This window comes from Astyanax mexicanus, chromosome 4 (genome assembly GCF_023375975.1).
Source record: "Astyanax mexicanus isolate ESR-SI-001 chromosome 4, AstMex3_surface, whole genome shotgun sequence".
Classification (NCBI taxonomy): Eukaryota; Metazoa; Chordata; class Actinopteri; order Characiformes; family Acestrorhamphidae; genus Astyanax; species Astyanax mexicanus.
In genome coordinates, this window is record NC_064411.1 from 55,223,576 (window position 1) to 55,242,500 (window position 18,925).

The 18,925-nt window shown below is 37.6% G+C and overlaps 1 protein-coding gene across 3 annotated transcripts in view; it reads left to right on the plus strand.

The window, feature by feature from the left end:
* The first annotated feature begins 1,024 nt into the window (after positions 1-1,024).
* Positions 1,025-18,925, plus strand: part of ccdc18 (coiled-coil domain containing 18) — a 51,810-nt gene continuing 33,909 nt past the window's right edge. For all 3 annotated transcript variants that reach the window (XM_049476623.1, XM_022678589.2, XM_049476624.1), the window contains exons 1-13: positions 1,025-1,389; positions 2,718-2,927; positions 3,904-4,063; positions 5,514-5,669; positions 6,536-6,645; positions 7,809-7,937; positions 9,034-9,130; positions 9,343-9,464; positions 10,329-10,617; positions 10,712-10,799; positions 13,456-13,673; positions 15,944-16,054; positions 18,650-18,781. In XM_049476623.1, coding sequence (XP_049332580.1) covers positions 2,827-2,927; positions 3,904-4,063; positions 5,514-5,669; positions 6,536-6,645; positions 7,809-7,937; positions 9,034-9,130; positions 9,343-9,464; positions 10,329-10,617; positions 10,712-10,799; positions 13,456-13,673; positions 15,944-16,054; positions 18,650-18,781 — 1,713 coding nt within the window. In that variant the 5' untranslated portion in view covers positions 1,025-1,389; positions 2,718-2,826. The remainder of the gene's footprint in view (positions 1,390-2,717; positions 2,928-3,903; positions 4,064-5,513; positions 5,670-6,535; positions 6,646-7,808; positions 7,938-9,033; positions 9,131-9,342; positions 9,465-10,328; positions 10,618-10,711; positions 10,800-13,455; positions 13,674-15,943; positions 16,055-18,649; positions 18,782-18,925) is intronic.

The following is an 18,925-nucleotide window of genomic DNA, read 5'->3' on the forward strand; positions in this document are numbered from 1 at the left end:
AAAAATTATATATTCTGGCTTATTATATCAAAATGCTACCTTATTTTAAATGTATTTAAAGTATTTTTTGTGTATTTATTTTGTTTATTTATTATTTATTTTTAATTTATCAGATTTATTTTTTATTGTTTTTTTTATCTAAAATCTATAAATGTATACACCTATAAAAAGAAAATATTTGGTTTAATTATTTTTATAAAAAAGGTTTATACTATATTATATACATATATTTACTAGATATAAATTGTATTTTAATATATATCAATTAATTTAGTCAGTTTGGAGTTGGTAGTTGTTTTATGGTAGGTGGTCTGTTAATGCTGGTGTCCCGCCTATTTTTCTTTCAACCAATAAGATTCATCCTGTTTGCTCTCAGCCAATCACCTCAGCTGCCATTTGCCATTCTTTTTGTAGGTCACTTGATGTCATTCTGCAGTTGTGGACTGACATTCCAATAATATTACGATCAATCTCCAGACCTGAACCCCATTAAAAACCTCTGGAATATAATCAAGAGGAAGATGGATGATCACAAACTATAAACTAAAGCTGAACTGCTTATTTTTTTTGCGAAAGGAGCAGCATAAGATCATCCAAAAGCAGTGTGTAAGATTGCTGGAGGAAATCATGATGCTTGGATGCATAAAAGCTGTGATTAAAATCAGCGTTATTCCACCAAATATTGGTTTTAGAACTCTTAACCCTTTAAACATTAGTGTTGTTGTTTCTAAATAAATATGAACATGATCATTTATCATTTTCTGCAAATAAATGCTGTGAATTACAATATTTTTATTTAAACTTTGGGAGAAATGTTGTCAGTAGTTTATAGAATAAAGCAGAAATGTGAATTTTACACAAATATATACCTATAAATGGCAAAATGAAAGAAACTTGTCAATTCTTTTAGATTTTTAATCTAAGTTTGAGGACTTTAATTTTGTTAAATATTGTTTCACACAGGAAAGTCGCGCCAGCGTTCCCGCCTCACTTTAAGCCAATCGCTGTTCTCTGATGCTGTGATTGACAGTTGTTTAACGATAGGCGGTTGGTTAATCTTGATGTCCCGCCTATTTCACTCTCGGCCAATCAGATTCTGCCTGTTCGCTGCCAGCCAATCAGAGGCGGCGAGGCGGTTGTGAGCGTCTTGTTTGTATGTTAGCTGGGGGCGCTAGCGCCGTTTTATGGTGTTTTAAAGTGATTTACGCGGAATTAAAGCGGATTTATAATCGATATATTACAGTATAAGTGTGTTAATATACAGGAGAATCGGCGTGCGGTAGTTTAGAGCAGTTTAACAGCAGTAAAATGCTGAATAAAGCGATTATTTGAGCTACGCTGGACGCTAAGCTACCTGACAACCTGTTGATTGGAGGAGCAGAAAGAGAGGTAGGAGCTCATTCTGATGATTTAATATATATTTTAATGCTTTTTAAGGGTTTAAAAGTTTTATTTCAACTTCTATTGAGCTAGACATACTAATGAGAACAGTACTATGGTTTATTTATTACTTTTTAGGCTTTAAAATGTGGGTTTAATGTGGTTAAATGCCATTTTTTTAGTGTTTATCCATTTAAATTAGGATTTAATGCCGCTTATATTAAAGCTTTTCTTTGGAAGTCCATTTCCGACATTTAAAAAAATTAAGGGTCCTTCACTAAGTCGTAATTATGAGATAGGTAGTCATTAATATGATATATTAACCCTAGATTTGCCATCTATTAATTATGACTTAGTATCTCATATTTATGAATCTCATAATTATAACTAATTTTGACTTAGTATATAGTTGTTATGACTTATACTTATTGACTTACTGTCTTATAATTATAACTTAGTATCTCATAATTATTACTCATAATTAGGACTTAGTATCTCAATTATGACCTAGTATCATAATTATGATTCTCATAACTCGGACTTAGTATAGTGTACTTATGACTTATTATCTCATAATTATGACTTAGTATCTCTTTATTTAGACTCTCATAATTGTAACTTAGTATCTCATATTTGTGACTTACTGTCTCATTTGTGACTTACTGTCTCATTTATGACTTACTGTCTCATTTGGGACTTACTGTCTCATAATTATGACATAGTATATCAAAATTATGACTTAGTAAAGTGTACTTATGACTTAGTATCTCATAATTATGACTCATAATTATGATTTAGTATATTGTATTTATGACTTTGTATCTCATACTTATGACTTGGTATCTCATACTTATTATGTAGTATCTCCTTTATGACTTCGTTCCTCATAATTATGACTTAGTATCTCATAATTATGACTTAGTGGAGGACATTTATTTTTCCAAGTGTCAGAAATGGTCTTTGATACATTTGATATATTGATACAGTGTTTTAAAGTCATATTGTTCATTATATTAAGCTAAATACATAAGTAAGCACAATAATCTAGAGTATTGTGTATGTTTTAGGCTTTGAATACGTACTTTAATTTGTACTGGCCCTTACACTGTGCCAAATTTCATGATGCCAATAGAAATTCTCCTATATAGTACAAAATAAACTCTCTTGTTTTTCATTAGATAGTAACAATATATAAAAGTAATCCTGTATCTTGATACGTATCGTATCCCTGGAATTACATTGTATCAACTGAAATTAAGACATATATTGTGATATAATGATTTTGTCCATATCGGTCAGCCCTGTGTGAAATTGATATACTATTGATTTTGCTGCAGTGGTAAAGCAGATGTGCTGGGACTGCGCTGTGTGAAGATGTCCTGCAGGCTCGTGAGTTTCTGTGAGCTGGTTTTGTCCCCCGTCTCCCGCCGGTTATGAGAGTCTCCGATGTTTAACTCAGACAGAGGTTTAGCTGAAGATGTTCTGAGCTTGAGAAACCAGCTGCGGTTAACAGAGAGGAACCTGCAGGCTGTAGGAGAGCAGTTAAGGTAAGATATGGACGGAAAGAAAGCAAAATCTGGAGGTTTCTCTCACTGTTTTTAATTGTTTTAATGATTTAAAGTGCACTGTTAGTTGCTTTTTTCAAATATCTGCCTCATCCATTTATAATAAAGTCATAAGACGTGTTTCTGCGTTCTGAATCAGTTTCTCTGATTTTGCTATTTATAGGTTTATATTTGAGTAAAATGAACATTGTTGTTTTATTCTATAAACTACAGACAACATTTCTCCCAAATTTAAATAAAAATATTCTCATTTAGAGAATTTATTTACAGAGAAAAATGAGAAATGACTGAAATAACAAAAAAGATGCAGAGCTTTCAGACCTCAAATAATGCAAAGAAAACAAGTTCATATTCATAAAGTTTTAAAAGTTCAGAAATCAATATTTGGTGGAATAACCCTGGTGGTTTTTAATCAGTTTTTTCACGCATCTTGGCATCATGTTCTCCTCCACCAGTCTTACACACTGCTTTTGGATAACTTTATGCTGCTATACTCCTGGTGAAAAAATTCAAGCAGTTCAGCTTGGTTAAAGAAACATTTTTAAGCGGTCTCTTTTATATAAAATATATAAAATATATCTATATATAGAGTTTTTTTTACATATATTTTTGTATGTCTGCTAGTTTATTTATATTTAAATATTTACACATTATAATAAAATGCTTTTACCTTTAGTAGCAGAAGTCATTTATGAATGATGCTTTTTATTCTAGTATTATTATAATATATTGCCCTCTCCCCCCTACTTTCCATATCAAAGGAAATAGCTTAAGGACTGCTGCTTTAATATAATAATGTCACATATATTTTTGGTGTATTTCATTTTTGCATTGGTTTTGGTCCCTCCTTAATATTTTTCTAATAGAACAGAAGAAAAATGTCAGATTTGAGTTTTTTGAGTTTAAAATCTATGTACAGCTAGACTGCATCTGATATGTCTATCAAACCTTCTGACAGCCAATCAGAGCATGACAGCATCACAGATCACGGAGCTGAGATCGGATCAGTGTTCGAGTCTCCGGATCAGATCAGCTTAGAGGATCTGCAGAAACGCAGTGCTGGAAACCTGCAGCTCAGTCAGAGGAAATGTTCCAGAGCTCACAGCTGTGACTACAGAGTGAGTCAAACTCTGTTTACCAAATATTTTATATTACAGTGGTGAGAAAAAGTGTTTGCCCCCTTATGATTTCTTACTTTTTTGCATGTACAGTGGGTTGGACAATGAAACTGAAACACCTGGTTTTAGAGCACAATAATTTATTGTGGTGACGGACAGTTCTGGTGGAAACAGGAGAGTTGAGGTGCACATTGAATTCTGCGTGATTTGATCAGCCGTGGTTTTATGTTTTTTGGATACAATCCGGGTTAGCACCTGAACATCCCTTTCAGACAGCTTCCTCTTACAGCGTCCACAGTTAATCCTGTTGGATGTGGTTGGTCCTTCTTGGTGGTATGCTGACATTACCCTGGATACCGTGACTCTTGATGCATCACAAAGACTTGCTGTCTTGGTCACAGATGCTCCAGCAAGACGTGCACCAACAATTTGTCCTCTTTTGAACTCTGGTATGTCCCCCATAATGTTGTGTGCATTGCAATATTTAGAGCAGAACTGTGCTCTTACCCTGCTAATTGAACCTTCACACTCTGCTCTTACTGGTGCAATGTGCAATTAATGAAGATTGAACACCAGGCTGCTCTAATTTACCCATGAAACCTCCCACACTAAAATGATGACAGGTGTTTCAGTTTCATTGTCCAACACCTGTATGTCTCTCTTAAATGTTTTAGATCATTAAAAGTGTTATTAAGTATTAGAGATGCATCACTGGCAGCGCAACGGTTGCCTAGTAACCTTCAGTAGTTGTTGTTTTAGCTAGAAAGAGATCCCTTGACCTACCAGACCACTTTGTTTTGAGATTTAATACACATGTGGCTTTGCAGTAATGGTAGAAAAGGTACATTGATGCCATTTATTATAATAGCTTGCCCTCTCTCCACTCAATAATACTACTTTTTTTTTATTTAAAAGAAAAAAATCTTAAGGACTGCTACTTTAATATAATAATATAATATTTAATATAATAGTATTTTGCTCATTTAATTTTTTTTTTTTTTTTTTACAAATTTCTGTAAAGAAATTTATGAGTATATTTTTGCTAAACTAGGCAAGACTAGTTTAATTTTGACCAAATATACAATTTGTAGTTCCGATACATCAGCTCACAAATGCAGCCTTGTGCTGATCCACATCACCCTAGGAGTGAGGAGGGGAAAGAAAGAGCGCCATCTACTGTACCCACCCAGAGGGAGCAAGGACAATTGTGCTCTCTCAGGGCTCTGGCAGCTGATGGCAAGCTGCATGACCGGGATTCTAACCAACAATCTCCCGTTGATCATAGTGGCAGTGCTTTAGACCACTGGACCACTCAACACCCACAATCTATAGTTATATTTGGATATTTATAACTGTGCATCATTATTCAAAATATCTTATTTTGAGCTTCTTTATGATAAAAAAAAACTCATTATATTTAATCTCTTCCCCTGATTGTGTCGGTGTTTAGCTGTGCTCAGTCAGAGAAATGGAGACCGAGACGTCTCAGCTCAGGAGGAAGTTTAACACCGTCCGGCAGGAGAACTCGTCTCTGGTTCTGGAGAACCGTCAGCTCATCACCGACCTGGAGACCACACAGCTCGAGCTCGCCAACTCCAAGTCCAAGGTAAATTTAGTAGTAGTTCAGTAGTATTTATTGTTTATCCTCTTGTGAATAATGCCACCAATTAGCTGTAGTATACTGTAATTAAGTTAAACTACAGGTGGATTTTAACAGATTAGAATATCATTGAAAAGTTACTTTATTTCAGTAATTCAGTTTAAAATATGAAACTCATATATTATATAGATGTATTAAACACAGAGTGATCTATTTTAAATGTTTATTTCTTTTATTGTTGATGATAATGGTTTACAGCCAATGAAAACCCCAAAATCAGTGTCTCAGAAAATTAGAATATTATATTATAAAACCAATTGGTACTTTTGGCAGTGTAGGCAGTGTGCCAAATCCTGCTGGAAAATGAAATCCACATCACCAAACCATCACTGATCATCAGTAAATTTTACATTTCATTTAAAGTAAATTAAGGGATCAGATTCTGGAGGAAGAGTGGAGAGACAAACAGTCCAAACTGCTCGAGGTCTAGTGTGAAGTTTCCACCAATCAGTGATGGTTTGTAGAGTCATGTCTGTCATCTGCTGGTGTTGATCCACTGTGTTTTATTATCAAGTCTAAACTCAGTGCAGTTTTGTTTTCCCACAAAATCTTACAGCACTTCATATCTTACAGCTTCCCTCTGCTACTGACAACTTTTATGGAGATGCAGATTTCATTTTCCAGCAGGACTTGGCTTCACACTGCCCACACTGTAGCCAAAAGTACCAATTGTTCTTATATAGTATTCTAATTTTCTCAGACACTGAAAATAAAAAAATAAACACAAATAAAATAGATCACTCTGTGTTTAATACATCTATATAATATATAATTTTTTTTGAGATGCACTATGCATTATGTTTTTCCTGCAGATCCGTCTGCTGGGTTCCTCTATAGGAGCGAAGAGCTCCAGCGTGTCGGTGATGAAGGATCATATACAGGATCTGGAGTCTCAGCTGGAGACTCAAACCAAAGCTCTGTGGTAAAGATTTCTGCATTTATTACACTGAAAGATCTGGAATAAATTCTACATACTAACTTTTCTATTATAGCTTTTATTTACTGTGTTTTTTTTTATTTATTTAATGTGTTTTCTTTCTTTTTATGATTTTTTTACATTGTAAATTTAATGTCAAAGAGTGTATTAAAGCTATAATTTTATATTAATACAGTCATGAAAAACCTGGAAAAGTCATGGAATTTGAAAATAGCAGTTTCCAAACCTGGATAAGTTTTGAAAAAATAAAAACACCCTGAAAGTTTTGGAAAAGTCATGGAAATTTGGTCTATAAATTTTTGTGTTTCAGTTTATGGATGGAGAAAATCTGATGGATGGATGGATATGTTAATTCAGTAATTTAGCCCAATTTAACACAATGGATCTAAGTTCTCATGATCTGACACGCATTTTATTATTATTAAAGATTGTGTGTCAACATTTTCATCAGGTTAATTTTAGGCTTACTTTTATACATTTTAATTATAGTTTTAGTTGATTTTTGTTTGTTTTTTTGTCCATATCTGCACTGAAATTAAAAAAATCGTATGGTCATGATAATTTGCCTTGAATGCATGAAAAAGTCATGAAAATATAATGAAAATGTATTGGTTAAAATGTGCATGCACCCTGAAAGTGTTAAACAATCCAGAATATGTTTTAACCCTTGTGTGGTGTTCATATTTTTGTTACTCGTTTACTTTGTTACTTGTATTTAATTCAGCAAAATTAAGCAATTTTACATTAAAATGCTTTACACATGCTCGCTTCACCTAAACTGCAAGCAATATAAACAGCTTACATGGTTAATATTTGCCCTTTACCTTTCTTATGTTACATTTCTTTTAAAAAGTGCTACTCTTTTTTTATTAGTTTTTTTAATAAAATGTAAAAGAAAATGAATTAAACTCAAGAAAAGATTAGAAAATTTGTTCAGTTTCAAATTTACAAATGAAGCAATGTTTATAAACCCTTGACCAAACATACTGTGTGTAATATAAATGTGTAAGGGGGGGGGGGGGGGGGGGGGGGGGACCTTAAAAGAGGTAACTGATATTGTGTATTTTTTATTGTATTTAATTTGTTTTACTTTGTAATGCTGGTTATAAGAGTATACTGTATTTATGTAAATGTGTGTGTTTTTGCAGGGAAGCTGAGCAGAAGCTTGCAGCGAGTGAACAGTCTGCAGTGCAGACGGACAGACTGGTGCAGAAACTCCGAGACGAGCTGAAAACTGTTAAATCTGAATTATCTGACTCAAATCGACAGTGGAAACGGTACTGAAGACATCTCTTAGCTTTCAACAAGCTGCACATTTACACAGATTTTCAATCTGTCAGTTGATTCCAAATGTAGTGTCCTATATATTGTATTTTTCGCACTATAAGGTGCACTTAAAATCCTTTAATTTTCCCCAAAATCATCAGTGCTTCTTATAATCTGGTGCTCCTTATGTATGAATTCTATCAGTCAGATATTAAGGAGCAGTAAAGCCACTCTGCTGAAGTACAGAGTTATACAGGAGTTTCAGTTCAGTTCTCCAGCACTAAGGCTGGAGCATGTATTAGCATTAGCCGCTAACTGTTATTTTCCTGTTTAGAGGTGAGGATTATCAGTCTGTTGTCTGCTGCTAAAGCTCACTAGCACTGCTGTAGCAGCATTAGCATTACCCACTAACCATGCTCAGGGCTAGGTCTTTGGCCGTTCATAGGTGAGTATTATCGGTCTGTAGGCTGCTGCTAACCCCAGCTAGCACTGCTGGAGCAGCATAAGCATTACTGTTAACAGTTAGCCACTAATGCTCCAGTTTTAGTGAGAATCTGGAAATCTAAGCTTACTGTAAATAAACGGCACAAATAAACAGTTTTCAGGAGAGAAGCTTGTTTGACTCGTCTGACTTTTTTTTTTTTTTTATACAAAGAAGTGCAGTTTAATTTACATATTTTGGCAACACCCCTGTTCCTTACTAGTGTCACGTATTGCACCTTTTATCCAGAGCGCCTTATGTATAAAAATAGACCAGAAAATCCGAAAAATATGCTACACTATGTTGAATATATTGCCAAAATATTCGCTCACCCATCCGAATCATTACACTCGGGTGTTTCTGAATCACTTCCATGGTCACAGATGTATATAGTAATAAAAGCAGCAGCTAGGCATGCTGGGACTGCTTCTCCAAACATTAGTAAAAAAAAAAAAAAAATGGGTCACTCTCAATTAGATCAGAGCATCATGGAATGGGTTTTCCTGTGCAGGATACTTTTATAGGCGATATAGTGAATGTAGTAAATATAAAAACCCTTTTTTATTCTGAATAAAAACTACTTTCTTCATTAACTCAGTTTTGTTAAAACTGCATTTCTTTTCCAGGACGGAGCAGCAGAGGAACCAGGCCCTTCGTAACGCAGAGAAACTAACTGTGGCCTTCAAAGACTATAAAGAAGATGTTGCTGAAAAGCTGAAGAAGGTATCAAACACGCTGTCAGACTGTTTTCAGTGCTGCAGTGATTCTGAGGTGTTTAAGAACTTCAGCAGCACTGCTGTATCTGATCCTCCCCCCAAATAATAATATCTGCTCTGTGTTGGGTTCCTCTGTTGGGTCCTGAGCATTTAAGACATAGAATATGTAATAAACAGATTATTTATAACTCCTCCTTGTTATTTATCTGTTTTCTGCAGGTGATGGAGAATGAAGGAAAGCTGAAAGCCAGTTTGATAGAGTGTGATGGAGAAAGAGAGGAGCTGGAGGAGAGGTGTAAAGAACTGGAACGAGAGAAGGAGAGAATGAGCCAGAACCTCAGGTAGGTCTTTTTCTCTGAAGTTCTTAGTATACTCATTATGGACCAAAGATTTTGAGTATAAATCCTGGGTCATGCTGTTTCTCCATCAGCAGCCGGAGTCCGAGAGAGAGAGAGATTGAACAGTAGGTCATGCTGCTTCTCCATCAGCAGCCGGAGTCCGAGAGAGAGAGAGTACACTAGGTCTTGCTGTTTCTCCATCAGCAGCCAGAGTCGGAGAGAGAGAGAGTATAGTAGGTCATTCTTTTTCTCCTTCAGCAGCCGGAGTCCGAGAAAGAGAGAGAGAGAGAGAGTACAGTAGGTCATGCTGCTTCTCCATCAGCAGCCGGAGTCTGAGAGAGAGAGTACAGTAGGTCATGCAGTTTCTCCATCAGCAGCCAGAGTCGGAGAGAGAGAGAGAGAGAGAGAGAACAGTAGGTCATGCTGCTTCTCCATCAGCAGCCAGAGTCTGAGAGAGAGAAAGAGTACAGTAGGTCATGCTGCTTCTCCATCAGCAGCCAGAGTCTGAGAGAGAGAAAGAGTACAGTAGGTCATGCTGCGTCTCCATCAGCAGCCGGAGTCTGAGAGAGAGAAAGAGTACAGTAGGTCATGCTGCTTCTCCATCAGCAGCCGGAGTCCGAGAGAGAGAGTGTACAGTAGGTCATGCTGCTTCTCCATCAGCAGCGGGAGTCTGAGAGAGAGGGAGAGAGAGAGAGAGAAAGAGTACAGTAGGTCATGCTGCTTCTCCATCAGCAGCCAGAGTCTGAGAGAGAGAAAGAGTACAGTAGGTCATGCTGCTTCTCCATCAGCAGCCGGAGTCCGAGAAAGAGCCATAATTCTAAATCTACCTCCTAATATCTTTTCCTCTGTTTGTGCTCATGTCTGCAGGGAGCTGAAGGAGGGTCGTAACCGCGCGGAGTCCGTGGAGGCGGAGCGTGTGGAGCTGCAGGGCCGGTTCCAGCAGGTCTCGGAGCGTCTGATTGGTCTGCAGAAGGAGCTGAAGCAGAAGGAGGCGGAGCTGGAGGAGGTGTCGGGGCTGAGGAGGGAGCGGGAGGACCTGCGCCTCCTCTCGGCCTGTCAGGAGCAGAGACTGGCCCAGGCTCAGAGAGAGATGGAGCAGAGCCGGGTGGAGCTGACCAGCCTGGAGAGAGTGCTGGACCTGCTGCACCTCAGAGAGGTAGGGTTATAATGCGTTATAATAGAATAAAAGCACTGAGGCTGTGTTTATAGTAATTTAAAATCAAATAAATTGTATGTGTGATGTTTTACAGAATCGTGAGGGGGCGCTGTGTGTGAATCCCTGTGTTCTGGCATCGATTCCTTTCACTGCAAATACAGATCAGCTCAGACTCAAACCAGGTGAGCTTTTATTACTGAATGCTTCACATCTATATATATATCTATCTATATATATATATATATATATATATATATATATATATATATATATATATATATATATATATATATATATATATATATATAAAGGAATGGTTGCATGTTCAAATAATTTATATTTATGACAGAAAAAAAATCACTATAATCACTAAAATATGCAAAGCCATTTTTGTCTTATCAAAAAGACCACAACCTAAAATTGATCAAATTTATTAGCATGTATCTAGTAAGATATAGATATTAAACAAATGATGAACCAAACAGATTTGGTAAAAAGTGGTTTACACTAACTAATGTTCACATCAATAAATCAGGAAAACCAGGGTACAATACTCACTCCTGTTACTGGTACTCACTCCTGTTACTGACACTCACTCCTGTTACTGACACTCACTCCTGTTACTGGAACTCACTCCTGTTACTGACACTCACTCCTGTTACTGACACTCACTCCTGATACTGACACTCACTCCTGTTACTGGAACTCACTCCTGTTACTGACACTCACTCCTGTTACTGACACTCACTCCTGTTACTGACACTCACTCCTGTTACTGACACTCACTCCTGTTACTGGAACTCACTCCTGTTACTGGAACTCACTCCTGTCACTGGAACTCACTCCTGTCACTGGAACTCACTCCTGTCACTGGAACTCACTCCTGTTACTGGAACTCACTACTGTTACTGTCACTGGAACTCACTCCTGTCACTGGAACTCACTCCTGGTTCTGACACTCACTCCTGTTACTGGAACTCACTCCTGTTACTGGAACTCACTCCTGTCACTGGAACTCACTACTGTTACTGTTACTGGAACTCACTCCTGTTACTGGAACTCACTCCTGTCACTGGAACTCACTCCTGTCACTGGAACTCACTACTGTTACTGTTACTGGAACTCACTCCTGTTACTGGATCTCACTCCTGTTACTGACACTCACTCCTGTCACTGGAACTCACTACTGTTACTGTTACTGGAACTCACTCCTGTTACTGGAACTCACTCCTGTCACTGGAACTCACTCCTGTCACTGGAACTCACTACTGTTACTGTTACTGGAACTCACTCCTGTCACTGGAACTCACTCCTGTCACTGGAACTCACTACTGTTACTGTTACTGGAACTCACTCCTGTTACTGGATCTCACTCCTGTTACTGACACTCACTCCTGTTACTGGAACTCACTCCTGATACTGACACTCACTCCTGATACTGACACTCACTCCTGTTACTGGAAACCACTCCTGTTACTGGAAACCACTCCTGTTACTGGAAACCACTCCTGTTACTGGAACTCACTCCTGTTACTGACACTCATTCCTTTTACTGGAACCTTACTCCTGTTACCGGAAACCACTCCTGTTACTGGAACTCACTCCTGTTACTGACACTCATTCCTTTTACTGGAACCTTACTCCTGTTACTGGAAACCACTCCTGTTACTGGAACTCACTCCTGTTACTGACACTCATTCCTTTTACTGGAACCTTACTCCTGTTACTGGAACTCACTCCTGTTACTGGAACTCACTCCTGTTACTGGAACTCACTCCTGTTACTGACACTCATTCCTGTTACTGGAACCTTACTCCTGTTACTGGAACTCACTCCTGTTACTGGAACTCACTCCTGTTACTGGAACTCACTCCTGTTACTGACACTCATTCCTGTTACTGGAACCTTACTCCTGTTACTGGCACTCACTCCTGTTACTGGCACTCACTCCTGTTACTGGAACTCACTCCTGTTACTGGAACTCACTCCTGTTACTGGCACCAAATTGTTCCAGATGTTTCAGATGGTGTGATGTGTTACAGTAACAGGACTGAGTAAAAATGCAGGGACACATCTAAAATGTGTGTTTTAATTTAAATATTAAAAGCTTCTGCTAGTTATAATATTAGACATAATATTGGATGTTGAGCTATTAATATTACGGTAGTTATTAATATAAGCCATAATATTAGACGCTAAGATATTTATTTGCAATATTAATAATTCGTATCTTAACGTCTAATTATGTCTAATATTAATGTTGGACATAACTATCTTAATGTCTTATATTAAGTCTTAAAATTAATAACTGTAAACCTTTAATATTAATATTGCACATATTAAGATTATTAAGACCATTAAGGTTATTAATATTAGACATAATTTTAGATGTTAAGGGTTATTCATGTTAAATGTAATATTAAGATAGTTATTAATATTAGACATTATATTAGACATTTCAATGCTTATTAATAATAGACATAATATTAGACGTTAAGATAGTTTGAGTAGTTATCAGCTGACTAAGTTCATATTGTCTATATAAAGTCAAAACAGGTTGTGGAGTACTATAAAAATGTATTTATTTATTCTAAAACCAAAAACTCAATTCGTTCATACAAAATTTTAAATGTTGTGTCTTATTATTTTTTGTTATTATGTATTTATTAATTCATTCATTCATTGCTTCTAAAAGTATTTTATCTAAAAGTATCTTGAGCAGCTTAGTCCCCCCCCCCCCCCCCACACAGACTCTCACACAGCTGTATATCAGTAAGTAATATATATATATATATATATATATATAAGTGTAATTTACGGGTCCTGCTCCTCCTGCAGGTGATGGATATCAGAAGCTGCTGATGGTGCTGCAGACGGTGGAGAAGGAGAAGAACAGACAGATCAGTGCTGCTCAGAACCTGCAGGACAGACTGAATAAAGCCCAGCAGGAGATCTCCTCTCTGCAGACCTCCATCACCCAGAGAGCCTCCCACTACCAGCAGCTCCACAACCAGCTGCTGGATAAAGCAGCACAGGCCACCCGGCTGGAGAAGGAGGTGAGGGGCCGGAGCTGTCATGTATTTGATAAATACTGTATTTTTAGCTCTGTAAGATGCACTTTATTATAAGGTTCACTATGCGACACTAGTAAGGAACATGGGTGTCGCCATGTTTTCCTTCTAATTCAGCAGCTAAGCTAAGCTAAGTAAAATTTGCGTTTATTTACAGTAAGCTTAGATTTCCAGATTTCCACTAAAGCTGGAGCATTAGCAGCTAACTGCAGCAGTGCTAGCCAGGGTTAGCAGCAGGCTACAGGTTGTTAATACTCACCTCCGAACGGGAAAAGAGCTAACACTTAGCATGGTTAGCAGCTAATGCTAATACTGCTCCAGCAGTGCTTTCAGGGGTTAGCAGCAGGCTACAGGTCGATAATAATCACCTGAACGGCGAGAGAGCTAGCGCTTACCGTGGTTAGTGGCTAATGCTAATACTGCTCCAGCAGTGCTAGTAGGGATTGGCAGCAGGCTACAGGTCGACAATACTCACCTCTGAACGGGAAAAGAGCTAACGCTTGGCACGGTTAGCAGCTAATGCTAATGCTGCTCCAGCAGTGCTAGCAGGAGTTAGCAGCAGGCTACAGGCTGATAATACTGATAATACATGTATTTGATATGTACTGTATTTTTAGCATTATAAGGTGCACTGGGTTATAAGGTTCACTATGCGACACTAGTAAGGAACAGGGGTGTCGCCATGTTTTCCTTCTAATTCAGTAGCTAAGTGAAATTAAGTAAAATTTGCAAAATTAGGTGAGCGAAGCGTTTCCGTTTATTTACAGTAAGCTTAGATTTCCAGATTTCCACTAAAGCTGGAGCATTAGCATTAGCGGCTAACTGCTAACGATAATGCTAATGAGGCTCCAGCAGTGCTAGCTGGGGTTAGCAGCAGGCTACAAATCGATAATAATCACCTCTGAACAGTGAAAGAAAGAGCTAGTGCTTAGCCCAGTTAGCAGCTAATGCTAATGCTGCTCCAGCCTTAGTGCTGGAGAAACTTTACTGAAACTCACCCTTATAACTCTGTACTTCAGTGGAGTGGCTTTAGTGCTCTTTAATACCTGACTGATAGAATTCATACATAAGGAGCACCGGATTAAAAGTTGCACTCATGACTTTTGGCAGAATTAAAGGATTTTAAGTGCACCTTATAGTTTGAAAAATATGGTAATTTATTACTAGTCACCAGTAAAAGTAAAAATACATTTTCCCTTATTCCCTGCTGCTTGCGTTTTGATCCTAGCAATGAAAATGTATTTGTTCAGTGTAAATTAACTTGTAATTGTTTCAGGTGCAGAATTTTTGGTGCACTTTTTAATACTGCTAATACTGCTGATTATAATCAGATTCTAAATGTATATATTTAGTAACCTTTTTATTTTTAATACTGGGTTTGAGTCATTGACAGTATATATTAACTGGACCAAGCCATCTCGCTGATTTCAACGGAGCCAGGTGAGGCCAATCGTGTCACTTCCTGATCGGCTTCTCGTGGGGCGTTAACCGGGAAAGTGAGAGATTGCGCAGGCGCCAGCATGAAGCGAATCTTTCGCATGCAGTGCAAACAACCTTACTGTTTATAGGAGCTGCACAGAACTATTCAGTCCACAGTGAGGAAAGCTCCATTCCGTCCCAGAATGGGACTTTTATTGAATAAACAGCAGATAAAAACTAGAATTACTGATATCCAATATTAGTCCACGGATTTACTGAAGAATATTCATAGTTTGTCTATAAAACAAGCATTTAGAAACTCGGTAATGAGAATAATAAATGTGCAATATAAATTACAGTTATATCTATACATTATAATTCTCATTAGTAGTATAATTCTCTTAGTAGTAGTATTATATTTGCATAATAAGAGGTTACTTTGAAATTATAAGGAGCAACTTCTCCAAACATTACAGCACGGTATTTTGGGTCGCGTTTTTTTTACGTCATCGTTAGCATAGTTGTATAAAAATGTTATTTTCTAAAGCTATGAAAAGATTATTAATTTTATGGATAAAATGACAGAAAATCCGTTCTTTGTTAAAAAAGAACACGGGCCGTGTCATAATCGAAAACAGCTTGGAAATACATTTATTACTGGTTCAAAGACACCCCGAAATGAATGGAAGTGAATGGATAGCTTTGCTCAAATGGTCCTCTCATCCCTCAGCAGCACACTTCTGGGGGCACGATTTGGAAGGGAAAAGCTGGGGGCCTGGTTTGAGTGTGTAAGATATGTAACAGCACCCTCTGCTGGTTGGTGTGTTTGTGTGCAGATGAAGAAGAAGAACACTCGTCTGTCTGTACTGGAGAAACAGCTGCAGGAGAAAACTGCTGCTTACTCACAGTCTGCTATCAGAACCAGCCAGCTAGAGCAGCAGATACTGGTAACACACACACACACACACACACCAACTTAGATTAGATTAGATTTTTGTTGTTTTAAGTACAAGCCAATGAAATTCGCTTAACATCTAACCAAGTTGATAACATTTGAAATGTATTTATTCTATTTTTAGAATAAAAACCTGATCTCCTAACTACTTAAATCTAACATCTACCAAATAAAAATGTGCCTTACTTTCTTTTTTTTTATTCAATTTATTATTTACGTATCTACTTTTCCCGGATGGCATGCAGACGTGATGTACATACTGTTTTTTTATGATTTATTATTGTGGAATTATTTAATTTATCCACACATCCAGAGTAATCTAGCATCCATAGGCACGCCATGTGTTTGCTCATGGAGCAGCAAACACATTATAACTTAATTTATGCAAATACATTACTTAGCAACCTCTTAGCAACCACCTAGTAACCACTTAGTAACACCTTAGCAGCCGCTTAAAAAATTTATAAGATACCTAATAACTATCTTGACGTCTAATGTTAATATTAGACATAATATTAGACCTTAAGATAGTTCTCAATATTAGACACTTAGCAACACCTTAGCAGCCACTTAAATATTTTAACCACCACGTATTCCATAGCAGCCACCTAGAAACACCTTAGCAACCACCTAGCAACATCATTGCAACACCTTAGCAACCACTTAGAAACAATATAGCAACCACCACGGATCCCATAGCAACACCTTAGCAACCACCTAGCAGCAGCACCTTGGCAACCACAGCCACCATAGCAACCGCTTAGCAACACCTTTGCAACCACCATGGATACCATAGCAACCACCTAACAACAGCTTAGCAACCACCACAGATACCATAGCAGAGTCATTTTAGCTGCACAGCCATCCTGCAAATGCACTTTTCTAGTTTTTGAGTAACATTTTTTTTTTTCCTTTGGTTTTGTATTTTTTTTTGTAAACTGATGGCTCCATGTTTAGGGTTGTTTAAAGACTTAAAGGGGACATGAAACATTTCAGTTTGTACAAGTTTTCTAAGGGATTAAATATAATGGAATTTATTTGCGGGGAATTTTTTATATAAAATGTTTACACACTAAATTATAATATATTTATGTTTGTTACGTTTGAGCTAGGGCGCCGCCATGTTGCCCGTGCAGCGCTGGTGACGTCACGAGGTTGGTTGGATTAAGATCCCAGGCATATAGCTAGAGGAAAAGAGCTTATTGTTTGTGGAGATTATGGATGAAGATGAAGTTGAACTAGGCTAACGTGGAGCATTTACTCAGAGATCTTTCCTGTATAAACCTGAGCAGAACTTTTCAGATGCTTTTCTGAGAGCGAGGGGTTTTGGGAGTGTTTATTCTCTCTACGTTGAGCCGTGCAGAAACCCTGCAGCGCGTCAACAGCAGGTACCACCATCCAGTTAACCAGCTATTTTATATACATTTAGCTATTTAACATGTAAAGTCCAGAGTCTATTAAGACTAAATGAAACGAACATGATTTAAGTGGATATTGAAACATCCAGGCGCTGTTTGGTTGATAAACCGTTCAGTTTAGAAGTTAGAAGGCTTACTGGGTACTTAGCTTCATCTAGTTAGTGTTAGCTAGTTAGCTAGCGTTGGCTAGCTATAATAAGATAGCTAGCTAAGTAGCTAACGCTAGCTATGTTCTCTTTAAATTGTCATTTTATCTAGACTTTCGGTAACGGTACCTCTCGCTGCTCTGCTGGGTGAGCGCGTTGTTTGGCTCGTTCCATTCGGCTCACAGCTGCTGCTCTCATAGTAACGTTACCCAATCGGACGGTCTGTACATCTCAGCTGATCAGAGGAAAAATAAAAAAAACGGAGGAAAAAAGCCTCGGACTGCAGCTTATTTATCCGGCGCTAATGCTCCTGACTCAAACTCCTCTCCTTCACATAGTCCTGGTCTAGAAAGTGCTCGCCACTAACCCCTAGCATTGCAGCTAACCGGAGGATTCTCGCGCTTCAGCGCTGCGAGCCCCCGCTGAAGGTATGAAAGTGAAAGTAAATATTTTTTAATTCCTCTCGCTATTAAATTTCACTACTCCCAGTATTACTACACACAGGGACAATACAAAAGTGCCCCCCCCCCCCGCTCTGCATTGAGTTTTGATTTGGATTTTATTATCTATTGAGGATCTAAATTACGGTATTCTCATAGATTATAGTAGTGAGGCATTCGAGAACCAACCTCGTGACGTCACTTTCAGCGCTGGGACAAGATGGCGCTGCCCTTACTTAAAAAAATGACATTTAGATTGCTTATTATTTTAATTCCGCTTCACTGACAACTGTTAAACTTCTAAAATTTGTTAGAGTGAAAATACATCTTGTGAATTATACTAAATACTTGAAGTGTTTCATGTCCCCTTTAAAAGATAAAAATAAAACTTTTGCATCGTTGGTAGAGAGTGGCTGTATAAGACGCAGGATACATTTGCAGTTCTTGTAAACATCAGTGACTTCTGTATTGTAATATTAATAGTTTTAATAGTTTTAATATATAGCAAATATGTGTACTCTTTTCTATGTCTTTTTCAGCTAATTAGAGACTTTTATTTTGTATTTGTACTGTATCATTGCAGGAGAAGGACAGCAGTATAAATCACTATCAGTCTGTGTTGAATAAGAAACAGAGGGAGAACCAGCAGATCCTGGAGAAGATCAAACTAACAGAGCTGAGCCAACGCAAAGAGCTGGAGGAGCAGAAAGAGGAGGTAAGAGTTAAATACAGACTTTTTATAACATACCAAACATCACCAAAACTATTTAACCTTACATTTTAATAAAAACAGCCTCGTTACTCCTGTTTCATTTCAGCTGGTTTTCATTCCGGCTTCTCATCGTTCAGTAAAACCCCT